Below are 21,772 nucleotides of genomic sequence, written 5' to 3'. Positions count from 1 at the left end.
GAGCCAAGTGCTTCTCCTGGTCTCCCATGGGGTGCAGGGCCCAAGCACCTGGGCCATCCTCCACTGCACTCCTGGGCCACAGCAGAGAGCTGGCCTGGAAGAGGGGCAACCAGGACAGAATCCGGCGCCCCTACCAGGACTAGAACCTGATGTGCCGGCGCCGCTAGGCAGAGGATTAGCCTGTTGAGCCGCAGCGTCGGCCTGACATTGTCTTTTGTATTCACTGCTGTTACTAATACTAATACAGTCTGGTTCTTATTACCATGTTATATATATATATATATATTTTTTTTTTTTTTTTAAGATTTATTGACTTGTATGAAAGTCAGCATTACACAAAAGAGGAGAAGCAGGGAGGGGGGTCTTCCATCCTCTGGTTCACTCGGCTGGGGCTGTGCCGATCTGAAGCCAGGAGCTTCTGGATCTCCCACACGTTGTGCAGGGCTCCAGGACTTGAGCCATCCTGTACTGCTTTCCCAGGCCATAGCAGAGCTGGATTGGAAGTGGAGCAGCCAGGACTCAACCTGGTGCCCATAAGGGATGCTGGTACTGCAGGCAGTGGCTTTACCCGCTACACCAGAGCGCCAGCCCCTCATGTGAACCTTTTATTTTTATCCTTTTTCTTTTTGGAGTTCTTCTTCTTCTTCTTCTTTTTTTTTTTTTTTTTTTTTTTTTTTTTGACAGGCAGAGTGGACAGTGAGAGAGAGAGACAGAGAGAAAGGTCTTCCATTGCCGTTGGTTCACCCTCCAATGGCTGCTGCGGCTGGTGTGCTGCGGCCGGCGCACTGCGCTGATCCGATGGCAGGAGCCAGGTGCTTCTCCTGGTCTCCCATGGGGTGCAGGGCCCAAGCGCCTGGGCCATCCTCCACTGTACTCCCTGGCCACAGCAGGGAGCTGGACTGGAAGAGGGGCAACCAGGACAGAATCCGGCGCCCCGACCGGGACTAGAACCCGGTGTGCTGGCGCCGCAAGGCGGAGGATTAGCCCTAGTGAGCCGCGGCGCCGGCCTTTTTGGAGTTCTTAAGAGGTGTGTCAGGCTGAATCTTCTCGTCCATTGTGCTGGACCTTTAGTGGATTCCTTCACCTGGGAGACAGTCTTTTCACAGCTTGAGAGAGGTACTGCTTTGATGATCTCCTTTCTTTTTTTCTCTCCTGCACGTCCTTTAGCTGAATATTAAAAAACAGTGAATAGCAGTTTAACTGAAAATGATCACAAAATTATGTGAGAAATACTGGGGCAAAGTACAGATAGTGGTGTTCAGTTCTTTTTTTTTTTAAGATTTATTCATTTGAGAGGCAGAGTTACGGACAGACAGAGGTCCTCCATGTACTGGTTCACTCTCCAAAAGGCCATTTACTGACCTGATCTGAAGCCAGGAGCTTCAGACTCCTGGGTCTCCCACATGGGTGCGGAGCCCAGGCACTAGAGCCATCTTCACTGCTTTCCCAGGCCATAAACAGAGAGCTGAATCGGAAATGGAGCATCTGGGACACAAAGCTGCACCCACAGGCTTAGCCTACTATGTTACAGTAACTCTCTCTGTTACTCTGCCTTTCAAATAAGTGAATAAACCTTTAAAAAGAAAAAAGTTGTGGGGAGCAGCCCGGACTGGACTGAGTTACTGGAATTAAGACTTATTCTGAGCCGGCGCCGTGGCTCAATAGGCTAATCCTCCACCTTGCGGCGCCGGCACACCGGGTTCTAGTCCCGGTCGGGGCGCCGGATTCTGTCCCGGTTGCCCCTCTTCCAGGCCAGCTCTCTGCTATGGCCAGGGAGTGCAGTGGAGGATGGCCCAGGTGCTTGGGCCCTGCACCCCATGGGAGACCAGGAAAAGCACCTGGATCCTGGCTCCTGCCATCGGATCAGCGCAGTGCGCCGGCTGCAGCGGCGGCCATTGGAGGGTGAACCAACGGCAAAGGAAGACCTTTCTCTCTGTCTCTCTCTCTCTCACTGTCCACTCTGCCTGTCAAAAAAAAAAAAAAAAAAAAAAAAAAAAGAAGACTTATTCTATGCATCTGCTCTCCCACAATATGGCGCTGGGAGAGAAGTAAACAGCTTCCGCACAGCTACCTCCAGTTCAACCAATAAACTGTAGGACTTGCTCCTGATTGGAGAGCAGCGTACTCGGCGTGTGGGCAGCCGAGTTGGGATTGGCGGAGGAGGACTATAAAGGAGGAGAGAGACGGCATGCACCAGGAACATCTAAGGGGAACATCTAAGGGAACACCTGTGCAGCCCCCAGAGAGCCGGCCGGCGGTGTGCCGCTCCCCTGCGGAAGTGGGGAATGTGGCCAGGGGGAACCGCCCTTCCACGGAGGTGGAAGGGATAGTAGCCAACCCGGGAAGAACCAGCAGCAAACCCGGGGAGGGCCGAGCAGACGAAAGAACAGCGCAGGGTCCTGTGTCGTTCCTCCATGAAGAGGGGGAGCGACAAAAAGTAGTTGTAAAAGTATGTAGATCTCATTCTTTTTTTTTTTAATTATCACAAGTGGATATATTCATTCAGACCACTAGCAGTTCTTTGTGTCAAGAATTGAATTTTTTTTCCTTTTTGAAGATTCATTTATCCAAAAGGCAGAGTTACAGAGAGAGAGAGAAACAGAGAGATCCTCCATCTGTTGGTTCACTCTCCAGATGGCCACAAGGGCCAGGTCAGAGCCAGGATGAAGCCAGGAGCTTCCCACGTGGTTGACAGGGGCCCAAACAGTTGGCCCATGTTCTGCTGCCTTCCCAGACCACCAGCAGAGAGCTGGAGCAGGAATGGAAGCATCCAGGACATTGAGCTCCCACCCCTATGGGATGCTGGCATCAGTGGCAGCTCCACCTGCTATAGCACAATGCTGGCCCCTGAGTGGGTTAGGTGCTTCTGGAGAATGCGAAGGTTGCATGCAGTAGTACATTTAAAAAATACATATGTATGTATTTTCATTTGAAAGATTGAGCAAGAGCAAGCAAGCCTGGAACTCAGTGCAGGTCTCCACATGGCTAGCAGAGACCCAGCTTTCTCACAGAGTACTAATCAGCAGGCAGCTGGAATCAGGAGTGCGACACAGATTGGAACCCTAGCTTTCTAATATAGGATGTGGCTGTCTCAGGTGGGGACCTAACTGTACCAAATGCTTGCCCTGCACTGTTTCTATAAATATATATGAATCAGTATGTAGGGTAGTTCTTGCGTTACCCACCCCTCTTTTGTTTGCAGTTGAATTTTTTACAGAAGAAATCAAATCATACACAGTAATAACATTCTTCTATTGATAGAAATATTCTATTAAAATGCTTATTAGACTCATGACAGTTTCTTGAAATGAAATCTTTATGACCTTCCACATTTCAGATGACACGTAGAGATAATTTTCTTCATAAAATGCATGTCCAGGGACATGTGAACAGGTTTCAGGATGAGTGATTGGCTAGGTGAAGTCATTAATGCGTCTTGGTACATCAGGATTGTATTTGTAGTTCACATGTGTACCTCAGTAAATTTCAGGTTAAGTGTCATGGATTTATTGACTGTAGACAGTGATAAATTTTGGTTTGAGGGGCCAGTGCAATACGTGGGTTAAGCTGCTGCCTGCAACAGTGGCATCCCATTTGAAGCATGGATTTGAGTCCTGACTGGCAGGCTTCCCCTCCAGCTCCCTACAAAGTGCCTTGGAATGCAGCAGGTAATGGCCCAGATACTTGGAGCCCTGCCCTCCATGTGGGAGACCTGCTGGGAGACCTGCGCAGAGTTCTAGGCTGCTAGCTTTGGTCTGGCCATTTGGAGAATGAGCCAGTGGATGGAAGCCACTTCTGATCCAGTGTGCTTTGGAGACAATAGCCCAAGAACTTGGGTTCCTGCCTCCCTTGTGGGAGACCATCTAAGTAGAGTTCCTGGCTCTGGCTTCAGCCTGACCCAGCCCTACTTATTGTGGGCGTTTGGCAAGTGAACCAGCAGATGGAAGATCATTATCTCTGCCTTTTTCTGTGTCACTCTGCCTTTCAGAAAAAATCAATAAATATTAGGAAAAAAATTTTTTAGTTGAATATTACCTTTAAGACACCTGGAAATTGTGTATTGTCTCCCTGAAATCATCATCTTTTTTTTTTTTTTTTGCTTTAATTATTCACATTTTATTAACGTGTAAACCTTAAGCAGACTCCAATAAAGAACAGTCAGTAAAAGTGCATCTTTTTAATGTTTTTTACACCTTAAAATAATTCTCTTGCTGACTGCAGACATGAAGGCTTTTTGGCAGTATTCAGAAAAATCATAGTAAAGACAGTTTTCCCACTTAGTTTGTAGTCTTCAATAATGATTAGAAGTTACTGTTATCAAACAAGTAAGACTGCATTTATGCATCCATCATTTTCAGGATTGTTGGTAACCTGGGCATATTTCCCCCAAATAACCTTGCCTCCTTGCGTCACAAGGCCCAGCTCACTCACATTCACCTCAATGACAGTAGCTGTAGTAATTACACCCAGAGTTGTGTATAATGGGGATGATGGATTCTTTTTTACACCAAGTATTGGCAGACAGAAGGTGGCTTTCAGTTCTGGATGTGTTACATGGGCCTTCTTAAAACGTAAGCCCATTGGTCTAATGAATCTTTCATATTAAGGTGGTTTTCTTGTAAAGCCATCTCCAACAAAGCAGACTTTGGTAACCATCCTCTTCCATGCCTTCTTTTTTCTTTTCCCTGTCCGAATAACTTTTAATACTTCTGTTTCTCCCTGGGCACAAACTTTAGGCAGAGGGACTTCCCATTTTCCCGCCTTCTCTTTTCGTTTTTGTTTAATCATGTTGGAAAGTACTTTAGCTCGGGACTGTCCCTCTCTGTCTAGCAGATAGGCAGGCACTGCTCCCTTGGGAGTCTTTTCATCATTCTTTTGGTGTTTCTCTTCTCATGCATCTTGATAGTCTTTTTCATCTGTATTTTCTCAGCATGGCGCTGCTTATGGTAGAGCTTGGCCTTCAGACCAATCATCTTTTTTGCTTTCTTTGAACGTTCATGAGCCTCCGACTTTCCTTTTTTCTCTTTTTCTCATGGTAATCCAAATGGTACCCATAGCGTTTACGGTGTAATTCAATATATTCATTTTGTGGCATGGTGACTGCCAGGTGCAGCCTCCTGGGTGCGAAGCTCCCTGAAATCATCTTAAACACTGCTCTGTACTGCTCAGCTGGAAAACTAATAATAATAATTCTTTTAGTATTTTGCATTTAGGGTTCTGGATGTGAAATAGTCAGTGGCAGATACAGATGTGAGGTTTGAAGGGAAGTTTTTGTTTCCTTTTCTGGCCTGGGTCATAAGATGTGAGATTTCCCACAGGAGCAGAAATGACGCGTTGCATTATCTGTTCTCTAATTCCCTGAGTCGTGGAGAGATTCTTGTGGCAGAGGTGCTGTAAGATGGATACTATTGGCACAGGGTGCACAGTTCACCCCACTGTATACCACACTGCAAGCCTCTACATCATTGTTTCAGACACACCAGATTATTGTGATGTGCTGCTAAAGTGATAGCCGAGGCTGTTTGTGTCTCTACCTCCCTATCAGCAGGTACTTATTTGAGAGAGGCTGGCAGAGGCTTTACACGCTCGTTCATTCTCCAGAAGCCCTCAGCACCTAGTGTTGGGTTGGAGCCACGAGTCAGAGCGCAGTGCAGGTCTCTCTCATGTGGATGGCAGGAACCCATTTACTTTGAGTCATCACCACTGCTTTGCAGAGAATCTTAAGCCAAGAGCCAGAGCCAGGGATCATCACATCTTGGCATTATGGCATGGGACGTGGAACTCTCAGCCATCACTAGGTAACTATCGGCTCCAAGTAATTGATTTTTCAAAATGCAAAAGCAGAACTTTGGAGAGATACTTTGAAAGCAAACACTGCTGCTGTATCCCTGGAATGTAATTTTCTTCAAGTTACCAAAGCAGCATGCTGCTTTATCGATTGGAATTTCTGCAGGTAAACTTTCTCTGAGCTCTGTAGTGGGAAATTGTTTAGAGCAGTAGTTCCCAATCCTAGCTGTGTATTAGTATCATCCAGGGAAAAGCTTAGGTAGAAACTTCAAGTTGAAAATAGGTTGCCCATGTGCTGTCGCTTACCACTGAGTCAGGATTGCTGGGTGTAATTCTGTGTTGTAGGTGTAGGAAAGCTTGAAACCAGGCAGAGTGTGAAGTGCTAGGTTGGTGTGCTGCTGCTGGTAGTAGTAGTATTAGGTTTCTATTTATAATGATTTTGTTCAAACTAGCTGTTATTAGGTTTGTTTATATCCTTTTAAAAAGACAGGCCCAAGTAAGAAAAGGATGAAATACTCTTTAAAAAAATTTATTTTATTTTATTTATTTGAAAGACAGTTACAGAGAGAGGTAGAGACACAGAGAGAGAGGTCTTCCTTCTATCTGCCCATTCACTCTCCAGATGACCGCAGTGGCTGGACCTGCACAGATCTGAAGCCAGGAGCTTCTTCCTGCTTTCCCAGGCCAAAGCAGAGAGCTGATTTGGAAAAGGAGCAGCCAGGATTAGAACCGGCGCCCATATGGGATGCCGGCGCTTCAGGCCAGGGTGTTAACCTGCTGCGCTACAGTGCCAGCCCCATGAAGTACTCTTTAGTTTTTTGTTTATTTTTTAAATTTATTTGACAGGTAGAGTTACAGACTGAGAGAGACACAAGAGGGAAAGGTCTTCCTGCCCTTGATTTACTCCCCATTGGCTGCTACAGCCAACGCTGCACCGATCCAAAGCCAGGAGCCAGGTGCTTCTCCTGGTCTCCCATGGGGTGCAGGGCCCAAGCACCTGGGCCATCCTCCACTGTACTCCCGGGCCACAGCAGAGAGCTGGACTGGAAGAGGAGCAACCGGGACAGAATCCGGCGCCCATATGGGATGCCAGTGCCACAGGTGGAGGATTAACCAAGTGAGCCACGGTGCTCTCCCCAAGTACTCTTTATTACAACCAAGAGCTTAAATTGACTTTCTGTTAAAGTAATTAACAAGTTTGGCGGTACATAGATTTTTTTCTTTGACCACATCTTGCAGGGAGTGGTATTATATGCATACCTTTTAAAAACGTCCCCTAGCATTCCATTTCAGTTAGTGAATTTGTCTTGAGCCAGCTCATTGGATCTCTAACCTCACTGTGAGATGCAGTTAGAGAATGCCTTCCTTGTACAAATAGTAATGAAATGTAGACCGTGAGGCGTCTGTCCTGAACCTGAATGGAGTCACTCCAGATCTCTGTCCCCCTTGCTTGGCGTTCCCTGTTGACACTTCTTTTGAAAAGACCTCTACCAGAGATGCTCCAGTGCCTGATAGACTACTCTTATAACTTAGTATTTCAGATTTATAAGTGACATATAGGACAGGTTAGCTTTTTGATATTACCATTCTGTGAGTTCACAAACACCTAGACTTCTCTCACCATCATCGTAATTCCTCTAGGACCTTCCCACTTTCTGTTCAGTCACAGCCTCCCTGCCCTTATGCTGCAGCCACGTGGATCTTGACACCATCCCTGTAATTTTACGTTTTCCACTGTGTCATGTAAAATGGAATATTACAAATCCATCTTAAAATTATTTTTCTGCTTTCATGTTAGGTTTCAAGAGATTTCATTATTTTTAAATTTCTGTTTATTAGGCAGAGACACAGAGACCTTCTCCAGCTTGGTTCCCAAATGTCAGTAACAGGTAGGGCTGGGCTGATCCAGGCCAAGCTGAAGCCAGGAGCCTAGAACTAAATCCCAGTGTTCCTAGTGGGTGGAAGGAATCTGCTACCCAAGCCATTGCTGTTGCCTCTCACGGTGTACATCAGCAGAAAGCTAGAATCAGAAGCAAAGCCAGGACTAGAACCCAGGCACTTCGATGAGCGATGTGGGCGTCCCAAGTGGTGTCCTAACAGCTGTGCCAGATGCCTGGCCCATAGAGATGTGAAAAATATATATATTGTAGATACAAGTCGGCTGTCAGATAAGTGATTTCAAATATTTTCTCCTAATCTGTGGTGTATCTTCCCATTCTTTTAGCAGTGTCTTGTTTTCACATTGATTGTGGTTTTTTTATTTTTTAAAGATTTATGTACAGTTACAGAGGGGGGGAGAGGGGAGGGAGAGGGGTCTTCCACCCAGTAGTTCACTTCGCAGTTGGCATGCCAGAGCTGTGCCGATCCGGAGCCAGGAGCTTCTTCCTTGTCTCCCACGTGGGTACAGGGGCACAAGGACTTGGGCCGTCTTCCATTGCTTTCCCAGGCTATAGCAGAGAGATGGATTAGAAGTGGAGCAGCCGGGACTAGAACTGGCACCCATATGGGATGCCTGTGCTTTGGGCCAGGGCTTTAAACCACAGCACTGGCTCCCACATGTCTTAAGAAGCCTAGCCCAAGGTCATAAAGGTTGATCCATTATGAATTTTATGTAAAATGTGAGGTACAGTTAAGGTAAGTTTTAAAAAATAAGAATGTCTTAATTAGTAGAAATACTTTTCCCCATTGAATTGTTTTATCGTCATTATAAAAAATTAGTTTGCCATATTAATGTGAGTCCATTTCTGGTCTGTGTTCTCTCCCTTTGATCTGTGTATTTATCCATTTACCAATACTGCAGCTTTATAGCATGCTTTTGAAGGCAGGTTCCCTTGCTATTCCATATACATTTTTAGAATCACTTTGCTATCCAGCACAGAAATCCTGCTGGATTTTGGTTGGTTGTGTAGTTGAACCTTTAGGTCAGTTTGAGAATTGATTTTTTTTTTTTAATTTGTATATTTATTTGAGAGGCAGGATTACAGAGAAAGGGAGAGACAGAGAGTAAGGTCTTCCATCTGGTAGTTCACTCTGCTAATGGCTGCATCTGCTAGAGCTGGGCTGATGTGAAGCCAGGGAGCCAGGAGACTGTTCCAGGTCTCCCAAGTGGATATGGGGGCCCAAGTACTTGAGCCATTTTTTCTGTTTTCCCAGGCCATAAACAGCTGGATTGGAAGAGGAGCAGCTGGGACTTAACTGGTGCCCGTATGGGATCCCTGCACCACAGGCAGAGGCTTAGCCTATTATGCCACAACACTGGCCCCATTAATAAAATTTTTTTAAAAATTTATTTGACTTAGTAGCAAGTCAACTTGATTAGGGTACAACTGCAAGTTCTTTCTTGCCCTATAGTCAATGAGTCCTTTATCTGTTCACTTTTCTTTCTTTCTTTCTTTTAATTTTTAAAGATTTATTTATTGGAAAGTCAGAGTTACCAAGGTAGAGACCTTCCATCTACTGGTTTGCTCTCAAGATGGCCAGGAATCTGGAACTCCATCCATGTCTGCTGTGTGGGTAGCAGGGTCTTAAGCACTTGGACCATCTTTTGCTTTCCCAGGTGTATTAGCAGAGACCTGGATTGGGAGTGGAACAGCCACAACTGGAACTTAGATCGATGCCAGTATTGTAGGCGGTGGCTTAACCTGCTGACCCACAACACCATCCCATATCTGTTCACTTTCAGAGCCTTTGCTGTGTTGCTTACATCTGCCCTGCTGTTCCTTCTTAGAGTGATGTAGGACATGGCAGTGATTTATTCTGTTCTGAAAGCCTCTCTCTTGTACTTCTTTGGGTGTGTTGCACATACGTACAGCGTGTAGGGAGGCCCAGAACTTGATTTATAACAGACTTGGGCATCTTCTCCAAATCTCTCTTCCCAGTGATTTTCCCGTATTTAACACTCAGGGAGGGGCCTTTGCTTTGTTTCCCTAACCTGAAGCATGGAGTTCTGTCAGCTGTGGTCTTGTAGACAGGTGTCATGGCTTGGAGGGAAATGGTAAGAGGAAAATAGATAACAGGAGTTCCTTCCCGCACTGTTCTCGTGCCAGGGACCCTCTTCCGGTCCCTGTATGCTGTCAGGGGTTTCCTCCTGTGGTACTCTGGGACCTCTCTGTTACTGCACAGTTTTATGACTAGGGCGACAGGAGAGAAAAAAAGAGAAAAGTAAAGATTTCCCCCATATTCTCCAGCAATGTATTTCCCTATACCCCTGGCCAAAAAGATGTACTCTTAGTATTTACTGATCATATCCACTGCACAGTTTCTTTCTGTGGCCACCCTGACATGTAGAATTTGGTACTATCCACAGTTTCAGGCATCTGCTGGGGTCTTGGAATGTTTCCTTCATGCTTTAGAGGGGCCGTTATATTCACATAAAACATTTATGTGACAAAATGCACCCAATTTGTAGTTTGAATTTTGTGTCATGTATACCCTCATGTAACCACTTTCACATTCAATATATAGAACAATTTTTAGTCTTGAAGTAGCACCTTGACAGTAGGGACTCCATTTTGGAGCACTTGAGACTCCATTCTGGGAAAGCACCCCCCCACCGTGAGACTCTGGTCTGAAACTATGATCTCAAATAGTCGGACAATAGCAGTGCACTACATCACCCTTGGCAGAGCACAAAACCCCCCTAGCATGATTGCTCAAGCTTGAAAGTAGAAAGGTTGCACCTGGGTTAATGAGAAAGATGTGATTTGTCTATGTCTTACCTATAATTTGGATTAATGTCAAGATCCTAATTGATAATTGTAAGATTGTAACTGGTATTGTCAAGATTATAATGGATATTAATTTCACTTAGGACTTGGGTTATGTTGACCCCAGTAACTATGTACTCTTTTTTGATTTTAGCAACCGTGTATCCCCCCTCCCGATTTTGCGGTTTTTGCCTTTATAAACCCTATACTTTAGTTCCTTGGGGCTCCTCTGTTCTTGCATGTTCAGAGAGCCCCAGCATGCTGGATCAATAAACCCTTAACCCTTTGCTGGTTGCATGAGAGAGTCTCTTGGAGTCGTTCTTGGGGGCGGCGGACGTTTTTTTAAACTCTAACAGTCTCAAAAAGCCCCTGTGCTGCTTTGCATTCTTGGTTCTCCTACCCACCCTTCTCTGAATTGCCTTTGGTATTTCTTCAGGTTCTAAGTGGAGGAATGGGAGGCGTATTCGATACGGATTGTTCTAGTTTTGAATTCATAACTATCCCATTACTTAGTTGCTAGAGATTGGATATTTTATGTAATATTTGAGAGCCTTGTCATAGTTTTCTCATTTTAAAAGGAAGTTCAGGGCTGGCGCCACGTTTCACTTGGCTTATCCTCCACCTGCAGTGCCGGCACCCCAGGTTCTAGTCCCGGTTGGGGTGCCGGATTTTGTCCCGGTTGCCCCTCTTCCAGGCCAGTTCTCTGCTGTGGCCCGGGAGTGCAGTGGAGGATGGCCCAAGTCCTTGGGTCCTGCACTGGCATGGGAGACCAGGAGGAAGCACCTGTCTCCTGGCTTCGGATCAGCTTAGTGCGCTGGTTGTAGCGGCCATTTTGGGGGTGAACCAACGGAAAAAGGAAGACCTTTCTCTCTGTCACTCTCTCTCTCTGTCTAAATCTGCCTGTACCCCCCGCCCCCCAAAAAAAAGGCAGTTAAGGAAAGTGCTCTGGGAATTACTTGGGGTATATAAAGCACTTTGTACAGGAATTGGTTGGCATAGGGTGCATGCTGGGTCTCCATCACCTCTTTGTGCCCTCTGTGCTGCAGTAGTGACCAAAATAGAGTATTTGGAAATATTTCTTACTTTATAACTTAGGGTCCTGGCAAAATATTGGTCGTTTGTCATTATTGTGCCACTATGGCCTACACAAAAATTTTAAATAACAAGCTGTTGGGAATGAAATGAAATTATAATTCCCAGTATAGTATGCACATTATCAAACTTAGATATGCACACATATGCTTAAAAGACGAGCTAGACAATAGACAAAAAGTTGTTACATTGTCAACTTGGGGGAACCACTGATCTGATTTCCGAGTCCCTTTGGCAGTGATCATGTTCAGGGAGACCTTGACCCTGTTAAAATATCGAGGTGGCATCTTGGAATTAAAGTTTCTCTTAGTGATTTCATTAAACGGTAACAGGTTTGAGAGCCCTTAGATGGAGCTAGTATTTGGTAACAGAACTCCATGCAGAAGAGGCAATGGTTTAGACTCAGAGATCTTCCATTTGCTTGTTGACTTCCCCCAACTGGCTGGACCAGGCTGAAAGGAGCCAGGAACTCCATCTTGGCTCCTATGTTGGTGGCAGGGTCCCACGTACTTGGGCCATCATCTGTGCCTTCCCAGATCCATTAAAAGGGAGTTGGATCAGAACCAGATTACGTGGGACTTGAACTGGCACTTAGACATGGGTTGCCAAAACACAGGCCTCACATGATGTTATTCTGAACAGTTCCTTAAACAATTTTCCCTAAGCTTCCTATCTGGTGGTAGAAACTCTAATGTACTAAAATGTTGAGTTGAAGGTTGTTAGAAGGGTGTCAGGGTCCAAGAAGTGAGGACCTTGATTAGCAAAATGCTGGTGTGGACGTATAGGACTGTTTGCACATTTGTCTGGGAGGGGTATGAATAGGTGTGAGTTTTTCTGTGGTAATTGGTGCTGTTGAGAAACAGTTGATAAGAGAGATCTCTTGTGACAGTTTTATATATGATTACTTTAAATCAGTAGTTAATTCTGTGGTCTGACTATGGGAAAGTAAATGAGTTCACAGAGATCCTTTTTGACCTAAGAAATTTTTACATGAAATATAAATAAGCTGGTTTGAGTCCCACTTACGGCGCTGTAACTATTTCTAGTGAATGAGTCAGGCTTTACTGATCTCTTATACCTTGTTGTTTTTAGCTAAAATTCCATTCCGAAATAGTAAACTCACTAGTGCCATGGGAGATGGAGATATTTGTGACGGCCCTGAATGATAGAGCAGGAAACTTTGGTTTTATTTCACAGTGCTAGCTCGTCTTTCTAGAAATGAAAGAGCAATCTACGATCATACATTGTAAGTTATTACATAGTAGAAATATTTTAAGTATTTCTGAAGTACTCTCTAACTTTAAAATGGCTTGAACTTCTTGAGCTATTTAGTGTATAAGATGCTATAAATCTTTTTTTAAAAGATTTTTATTATTATTATTTATTTATTTGAAAGTCAGAGTTACACAGAGAGAGGAGAGGCAGAGAGAGAGAGGTCTTCTATCTGATGGTTCACTCCCCAATTGCCTGCAGCGGCTGGAACTATGCCGATCTGAAGCCAGAAGCCAGGAGCTTCTTCCAGGTCTCCCACATGGGTGCAGGGGCCCAAGGACTTGGGCCATCTTCTAGTGCTTTCCCAGGCCATAGCAGAGAACAGGATTGGAAAAGGAGCAGCTGGGACTAGAACCGGCGCCCGTATGGGATGCCGGTCCTTCAGGCCAGGGCATTAACCTGCTGTGCCACAGCACTGGCCCTGATGCTAGAAATCTTATTAGTTATATTTATTGTGCTCATATGGCAGTTTGTTAAATCTTAATCGCAAAAAAAAAGTTTTATTAATTTGTGATAGTATAGTGATTTATCTTTTAGAATTTAATTTCTCTTTGGCTCTTTTCAAATCCTGTAGAAATCTGGCCTATTGTGACAAACTCCTTTTAAATAGTCTGGACCTTTATAAAGTTTTGTGTGCCCCTAGGGGAATAAAGAAATGGCCCAGGAAAGAAAACGTGGGAGTGTTATTATGTAAATTTAAATTAACATAGAAGCTCATTAAATGTCAGTGAGATGCTGTTGCCTTAAAATGCTTTTTTTCTCCCCTCAGAATCCTGCAACTATCACAAGAATACTCCTCAGCCACTTCAACTGGGATAAAGAAAAGCTAATGGAAAGGTAAGGAATTACTGTCGGCTTTGTGTTTAGAGGAGACACAAGAACTCTGTTGAACCAAATCTACCAGAAGAAAGTAAGGACATGATTTGTATGCCAGTATGTGAATGAACTGCCCGTGCCAGTAGTAAATGCTTCCATTGCTTGTATTCCTCATCTGTAAGTTTTGCAGTTTTTAGGGAATTCAAGAGTTAATGTTTCTTTTTTTTTTTTTTTTTTTAAAGACTTATTTTATTTATTTGAAAGACAGAGTTACAGAGAGAGAGAGGTCTTCCATCCGCTGGTTCACTCCCCAGATGGCCTCAACGGCTGGAGCTGTGTCGATCCGAAGCCAGGAGCCCGATGCTTCTTCCAGGTTTCCTACGTGGGTGCAGGGCCCAAGGACTTGGGCCACCTTCTAGTGCTTTCCCAGGCCACAGCAGAGAGCTGGAGCAGAAGAAGAGCAGCCGGGACTAGAACCGGCACCCGTATGGGATGCTGGCGCCTCAGGCCCGGGCTTTAACCCACTGCGCCTCTTATTTTGGAGATAGGAACTGTACTTCAGTATGTTCTACATACATTCTCTTTAGACCCAAGAACTATAACTTGGTTGAAAAGAAAAAGCAGTTCTATTGAAGCATGAGAATAAGATCTTCCTTTAATTCCTTAAAAAGAGTTCTTACAAAACTTTATTTTTTAAAAAAGCTTTATTTTATTTATTTGAAAGAGTTACACAGAGAGGAGAGGTGGAGAGGCAGAGAGAGAGAGAGAGAGAGAGAGAGAGAGAGGTCTTCTATCCTCTAGTTCACTTGCCAATTGGCCACAACAGCCGGAGCTGTGCTGATATGAAGCCAGGAGCCAGGAACTTCTTCCTGGTCTCCCACGTGGGTGCAGGGGCCCAAGGACTTGGGCCATCTTCTGCTGCTATCCCAGGCTATAGCAGAGAGCTGGATCAGAAGTGGAGCAGCCAGGTCTCAGACCTGTGCCCATATGGGATGCTGGTGCTTCAGGTCAGGGCGTTAACCCGCTGTGCCACAGCACCGGCCCCCTTACAAAACTTTTAAACTGTTAAGCATAGTAGTGATATTTAATTAAAACAAAATTGAGAAATTGTCTGGGTTTGCTAGCCACCAAACTAGTTTTGGCTTGGGTTAATTTTCTGTTTTCAGAGCAGGATTCTGCTCCATTGGATATTTTTAATATTTTATCTCTGAAACTTTTTAATTCTAAAGGTAAGAAATTTTTGGGACTGGGGAATGACAATATTAATTATACCATTTTTCGTCTGTCCCTTACACTAGACACTTGGGACAAAAATTTTTTAAAAAAATTAGTAACAATAGTAATAGCTGTCAGTTACTGAGTCCTCTTCTGCTGTGTCTCATTTTGCTTCCTGCTGTTTTTATGGAGCTAGAAACAATTGGCCCACCTTAACTGATGTGGAGACCCAGGTTTGGAGCGCATTAATTTAATTCTGTCTGTGACAGAGGGAACACTCAAACCCATTTGCTGGACTCCTTCGCTGCTAGAGCTTTTGCAGAGTTCCTGAAAGACTGAAGGGTAGAATGCTCCTTCACTATTGCGAAATCATTGCGGTTTTCATTGACCTGGCAACCTCTCCTTAAATCAGTGGGGTTTCTTGATTTTGGTAGCTTTTGTTTCAGGTTACTTATTTCATGGTACTTTGACTAGGCAACGGGAGGTTTTATGTTGACACCTGAAACAACTCTGGTGAGCTAGGCTCACATTGTCAGCATTTGTCTCATGTCAGTGCAGGTAGCCCAAGACACGCTGTGCTCTGACTGCTGAAGCGTTTCTCAGATACTGTCCTGAAGGATGGGACATTAGAACTATAGAGTCTAGGAGCCTTGTGGGACACATCCACTGAGTGTGTGAGCTTTATGGTTGTTCATGATTTCAGTTTTGTTTTTAAATAGTGTGAAGAATTAGGTATTTAATAATTTTATAATGGGATCTTGAAAAGTGTCTTTTTTTTTTAAAGATTTATTTTATTATTTATATGAAATAGTTACATAGAGAGAGGAGAGGCAGAGAGAGAGAGAAAGGTCTTCCATCCACTGATTCACTCCCCAGTTGGCCACAGTGGCCAGAGCTGCGCTGATCCAAAGCCAGAAGCCAGGAGCCTCTTCTGGGTCTCCCACGTGTGGAAGTCTTGGGCCATCTTTTGCCGCTTTCCCATACCATAGCAGAGAGCTGGATCAGAAGTGGAGCAGTTGGAACTCGAACCAGTGCCCATATTGGATGCCAGCACTACAGGGTCTTACTAGCTAGCCACAGTACCGCCAGTCCCGAAATAGTGTCTTTAAAATTGGTGCAAAATATCATTTTGTTTCATCTAATAGTTGTCATTTGTCACATGTTGAATGTTAGTAGCACTGCCATGCTTAATCTCCCTCCCTCCCTCCCTCCCTCCCTTCCTCCCTTCCTCCCTTCCTCCCTTCCTCCCTTCCTCCCTTCTTGTCTTTCATTCTAAGGAATTAGTCTGGAATATCTGTTGCAGTTTTTAATATTTACCTTTCCTAAGCTTTTTGTTTTCAGGTATATCATTTAAAAAGCATTTAGATGGTTTTTTAAAAATTAGAAAATAATGGGGCTGGTGGTATGGCACAGTGGGGTAAAGCCCTGACCTGAAGCGCCGGCATACCATGTGGGCACCAGTTCTAGTCCTGGCTGCTCCTCTTCTGATCCAGTTCTCTGGATTGACACAGCTCCGGCCTTTGCAGCCATCTGGGGAGTGAGCCAGCGGATGGAAGACCTCTCTCTCTGTCTGTACTTTTCTCTGTAACTCTTTCAAATAAATAAAATAAATCTTTTTTACAAAGTTAGAAAATTATTCTGTGGAGCTGGCACTGTGGCATAGTGGGTTAAGCCACTGCTTGCAGTGCTGGCATCCCATATGGGTGCTGGTTCGAGTTCCGGCTGCTCCACCTGTAGTCTACCTTCCTGATAATAGGCCATCCAAAGCCAGGAGCCAGGAGCTTCTTCCAGGTCTTCCACATGGGAGCAGGGGCCCAAGGACTTGGGCCATCATCCTCCACTGCTTTCTTAGGCCATAGTAGAGAGCTGGATTGGAAGTAGAGCAGCCAGGACTCAAACTGGTGCCCATATGGAATGCTGGCCCCTAATTCTGCCTTTCAAATAAGCAGGGAGCTGAATCGAAAGTGGAGCAGCCAGGACTCAAACTGGCACCCATATGGCTCTGGCTTAACTTGCTACAGCACAATGAAAGCTACTGAGACCAAATGACACTATATAAATTTTTTTTTAAAATACGATGTGTAGGTTTTTTTTTTTTTTTTAAAGATTATTTATTTGAAAGAGTTACACAGAGAGAGAAGGAGAGGCAGAGAGAGAGAAAGAGAAATCTTCCATCTGCTGGTTCACTCCCCAGTTGGCCGCAACAGCCAGAGCTGCGCCGATCCGCAGCTGGGAGCCAGGAGTTTCCTCCGGGTCTTCCCATGGGCACCCATGCAGGAGCCCAAGGACATTTTTAGTGGATGGCACTTCACAGTCAAACAGGATGGAAATTTTTACTTGTGAAAAATTTCCCCTGTCATCCATCTTCTGGTAAGGTGGGTTTGCTGTGGCATAGTAGGCTACGCTAAGCCTCCACCTCTGGCGCTGGCATCCCATATGGGCACCAGTTCGTGTGCCAGCTGCCCCTCTTCTGATCCAACTCTCTGCTTATAATCTGAGAAAGCAGTGGAAGATGGACCAAGTGTACCTGTGTGGGAGTCCTGGAGAAAGTTCCTTGCTCCTGGCTTTGGATTGAATCAGCTCAGCCTTGGCCTTTGAAGCCATCTGAGGAGTGATCCAGTGGGTAGAAAACCTTTCTGTTGGTCTCTCCTCTTTGTAACTACCTCTCAAAAAAAAAAAAAAAAAAAAAAAAAAGATAGATTATAGTACCAAAGTATCTTAGGCTTGTTAAAATTTGGTGAAAAGTAATCTCTATTTTAAACCATTATAGTAAAATGCAAAAATAAAACAACAGTAAGATACAACAATGTTCACTTTGAAGTGTAAGTATATACTCTGTTCTTGAGAACAGCTGCTCTTCAGTGCCAGCAGTGGAAGTGACGGTACATGGATGCCTCAGTGGAGAAGGAGACCGCGTCAAGCTAGAATACTCTATTTATAAAAGAATGTCGAGGCTGGTGCTGTGGCATAGCGGGTAAGGCCATCGCCTGCAGTGCCAGCTTCCAGTGTGGGTGCCGGTTCGGGTCCTGGCTGTTCCACTTCCGATCCAGCTCTCTGCTATGGCCTGGGAAAGCAGTAGAAGATGGTCCAAGTCCTTGGGCCCCTGTACCCACGTGGGAGACCCAGAGAAGGCTCCTGGCTTCAGATCGGGACAGCTCCGGCTATTGTGGCCAATTGGAGTGAACCAGCAGATGGAAGATCGATCTCTCTCTCTCTCTCTCTCTCTCTAACTCTGCCTTTCAAAGAAATAAATAAATCTTTTAAAAAAATGTGTTTTCTTTTTAAGACTGATTTATTTATTTGAAAGGCAGAGTTAGAGGAAGAGATAGAACCATCCCCTGGTTCCTTCCCTAAATGACTGCAGTAGCCGGGCCTGGCAGACATGGATGAACTGGTGCCCATGTGGGGTGCTGGAGCTGTAGGCACTGGTTTTACCTGCTGTGCCACATCGCTGGCCCCATGAATGACACTTAGAAACATTTTGTGTAAAAAGAAGACTATTCTGAATTGTTACTTACAAGTATATGTTTCTCTGTACATAAAATTCAAAAATAGGCAAAACTAAGCTGAATTGTTAATGAAGACAGGGCAGTGATTGCCTTGTTGGTAGAGGGCCTTTCCCTGGGAATGAATGGTAGGGGCTCCTGGAGTACTGGCAGTGCTCTTTGTTAGAGTTAAGCTGCTTGTTTATGTTTATGTATCTTATTAGGATTGCATTTTTTTAAATTTTATTTTATTTTTTTTGACAGGCAGAGTGGACAGTGAGAGAGAGACAGAGAAAGGTCTTCCTTTTGCCGTTGGCTCACCCTCCAATGGCCGCCACGGCCAGCGTGCTGCGGCCGGCGCACTGTGCTGATCCGAAGGCAGGAGCCAGGTACTTACCCTGGTCTCCCATGGGGTGCAGGGCCCAAGCACTTGGGCCATCCTCCACTGCACTCCCTGGCCACAGCAGAGAGCTGGCCTGGAAGAGGGGCAACCGGGACAGAATCCGGCACCCTGACCGAGACTAGAACCCGGTGTGCCGGCGCCGTAAGGCGGAGGATTAGTCTAGTGAGCTGCGGCGCCGGCTGAGGAGCAGACTTTTGCCTTGCTAGTCTTAAAGACCCCAGGTGCCCACACCAAAGTGTTGGGCTAAGCGCCTGGCTCCAGCTTCCTGTTGATGCAGATTTGGGGAGGTAGCAGTGATGGTATTTGCAGGCATTTGAGAAGTGAACCAGTGGAAGGGAGTGGATGCTGTGTGTGTGTGTGTATCTGTCTCTCTCAACCTGTCAAATCAGTATTGGAAAAAATAATTTTAAAGCACATTTGTACAAGCATATGGAAGGGAGCAACTCTTTCTGTTCAGATAATTAGCGGTACCTTTGGGATGGTATTGTGACTGAACAGGTTAAACAGTGTTAATTCTAGTCCCAGCTATTCTACTTTGGATCTTGTTCTTGGTAATGGGGCTTGGAAAGAAGCCAAAGATGGCCCAAGTTATTGGTTCCCTGCCACCCATTTGGAAGACCCTGAAGATGCTCCTAGCTTCCACCTGGCCCAGCCCTGACTGCTCAGCCATTTGGGGAGCGAACCAGTGAATGGAAGCGCGATCTCTCTCTCTCTCTCTCTCTCACTCTCTCTCACTCTCTCTCTCACTCTGCCTTTCAAATACCTGCAGGTCGATCTAGCTTATTACCAGGAGTGTCCTCATTGCCTTCCTAGACTGTGATAAGAAATCTGTTGAAACCTTAACTCTGACCATGTCAGTTCATTTTTTAACTTCCACCACCTTTGTGGTTCCTGCCACATCAAAGCTATACTCTTCACTTCATCCTTCATGTCTCGTTTGTTTTAAATGCCCTTTACAACTGTCTAGACTGGGCCGAAGCCAAGAACTAGGACGTCTGTCCCTGTCTCCATCTGGGCCTCCTACGTGAGTGGCAGGGACTGAAGCATCTGACTCTCTCCAAGGAAGCAGGATCGGGCTAGAGGGGCCAGGACTCCATCTCGGGCACTTCAGTATGGGTTTAAGATTTAGTTATTCATTTCATTGTTATAGAGAGAGAACCTCAGCGGCCAGGGCTGAACCAGGCTGAAGCCAGGAGCTAGGAACTTCACTCAGGTCCTCAATGCAGCAGGTCAAAGCTGCAGTCGTAAAATAACCCTTCTGGTCTACATCCTAAACATCACTGCAGCTGCTCTCGAGTTTTGATCATGTAAGGAAGCTTCACATTAGCATGTTTTAATTTACCAGTTCTTTTTTTTTATTATTTATTTATTTGTTAATTCTTTGCTGACAGACATGTTTTATTGAACACCTTGTACTGTTTTTCCTTTGTTTTTTTTTTTTTTTTTTTTTTGACAGGCAGAGTGGACAGTGAGAGACAGAGAGAAAGGTCTTCCTTTTCCATTGGTTCACCCCCAATGGCCCCTGCGGCCGGTGCACCGTGCAGATCCGAAGCCAGGAAGGAGCCAGGTGCTTCTCCTGGTCTCCCATGTGGGTGCAGGGCCCAAGCACTTGGGCCATCCTCTACTGCTTTCCCAGGCCACAGCAGAGAGCTGGACTGGAAGAGGAGCAACCAGGACTAGAACCTGGTGTCCATATGGGATGCTGGTGCCACAGGTGGAGGATTAGCCTAGTGAGCCACGGCACCGGCCTCTTTTTTTTTTTTTTTTTTTTTTTTTTTTTTTTGATAGGCAGAGTTAGAAAGTGAGAGAGAGAGAGACATAGAGAAAGGTCTTCCTTTTTCTGTTGGTTCACCCCCCAAATGGCCGCCACGGCCTGCGTGCTGTGCCATTCCGAAGCCAGGAGCCAGGTGCTTCCTCCTGGTCTCCCATGCGGGTGCAGGGACCCAAGCACTTGGGCCATCCTCCACTGCCTTCCCGGGCCACAGAAGAGAGCTGGACTGGAAGAGGACCAACCAGGACAGAATCTGGCGTACCAACCGGGACTAGAACCCGGGGTACTGGTGCTGCAGGTGAGGATTAGCCAAGTGAGCTGCAGCGCCGGCCGATTCACCAGTTCTTGAACACAAATTGGATGCCACATGGACTCTCTGATATGTCCCTCCCCACCTCCCCCCGATGTGTACACACAAACTCTGTAGGTGTTTCAGGACTAAGTTCACTGCAGCTGCTGCTTCTTTCAGCTCACTGAAAGCACAGCTTGTATCTCAGTCCCATGGTGCTACACATGGGTTGGGCCCAGACTCTTGGGCCATCTTCTGCTTTTCCCAGGCCATTAGCAGGGAGCTGGATCAGAAGTGGAGCAGCAGGATAGGAACGAACACTCATACAGGATGCTCTTGTCACAGGTGGTGGTTTTACTCTGTAAACCACAATGCCTACCCCACCACTGTGGTTTGTTTTTGATTTTTGATTATTCTTTGTTTTAGCATAGTTGGATTTTAAACAGTTGCTTGGTTTATGGGCTTTCAATATTTGCAACTTAAAGAGCTCCATTAAATCCATTGCAGAAACATCAAGATAATAAAAAGTTGTTTATTGTACTGGAGGAAACTATTTTTTTGTTGTTGCTGTTGTTAATAGAAAGCACACTCACTGTTGCATGAATTACAAGTAGTATGTTTCATTTTTCTTTTATTTTTATTTATTTGGGTGGGAGGATTGACTCAACTCCCTGAATACCCACAATAGGCATGGCTGGGCAGCTGAAGCCAGGAACTAGGAACTCACTCCTGCTCCCCAATGTGGGTGGCAGGAACCCAGCTACTTGAGCTCACTTGCTGCCTCACAGGGTACACATTAGCAGGCAGCTGGGATCAGGAACTGGAGACAACAGTTGAAACCAGGTAATTCAGATGGCGGACATAGGTGTCCCACCTGCTAGGTAAATGGCTCCCCCGATGTCATTTTCTATTAAAAATGTAAGACAGGAAGAAAAG

General features: G+C 45.4%; 1 protein-coding gene and 1 pseudogene across 2 annotated transcripts in view; one reads left to right on the top strand and one right to left on the bottom strand.

Annotated features, from left to right (window-relative positions):
* The window catches only part of ARIH1 (ariadne RBR E3 ubiquitin protein ligase 1), a 111,818-nt gene that overhangs the window by 36,040 nt on the left and 54,006 nt on the right, over positions 1 to 21,772 (top strand). For both annotated transcript variants that reach the window (XR_007910396.2, XM_051822317.2), the window contains exon 2: positions 13,627 to 13,694. Coding sequence is in view for 1 of the 2 variants with exons in the window: in XM_051822317.2 (XP_051678277.1) it covers positions 13,627 to 13,694 (68 nt within the window). In the remaining variant the exon portion in view is untranslated. The remainder of the gene's footprint in view (positions 1 to 13,626; positions 13,695 to 21,772) is intronic.
* LOC100353044 (ribosome biogenesis protein NSA2 homolog pseudogene) lies at positions 1,294 to 5,095 on the bottom strand (annotated as a pseudogene).

This window comes from Oryctolagus cuniculus, chromosome 12 (genome assembly GCF_964237555.1).
Source record: "Oryctolagus cuniculus chromosome 12, mOryCun1.1, whole genome shotgun sequence".
NCBI classification, from domain to species: Eukaryota; Metazoa; Chordata; class Mammalia; order Lagomorpha; family Leporidae; genus Oryctolagus; species Oryctolagus cuniculus.
Note: the sequence above shows the minus strand (reverse complement) of the source record. Positions and strands in the feature narration are given on the sequence as shown.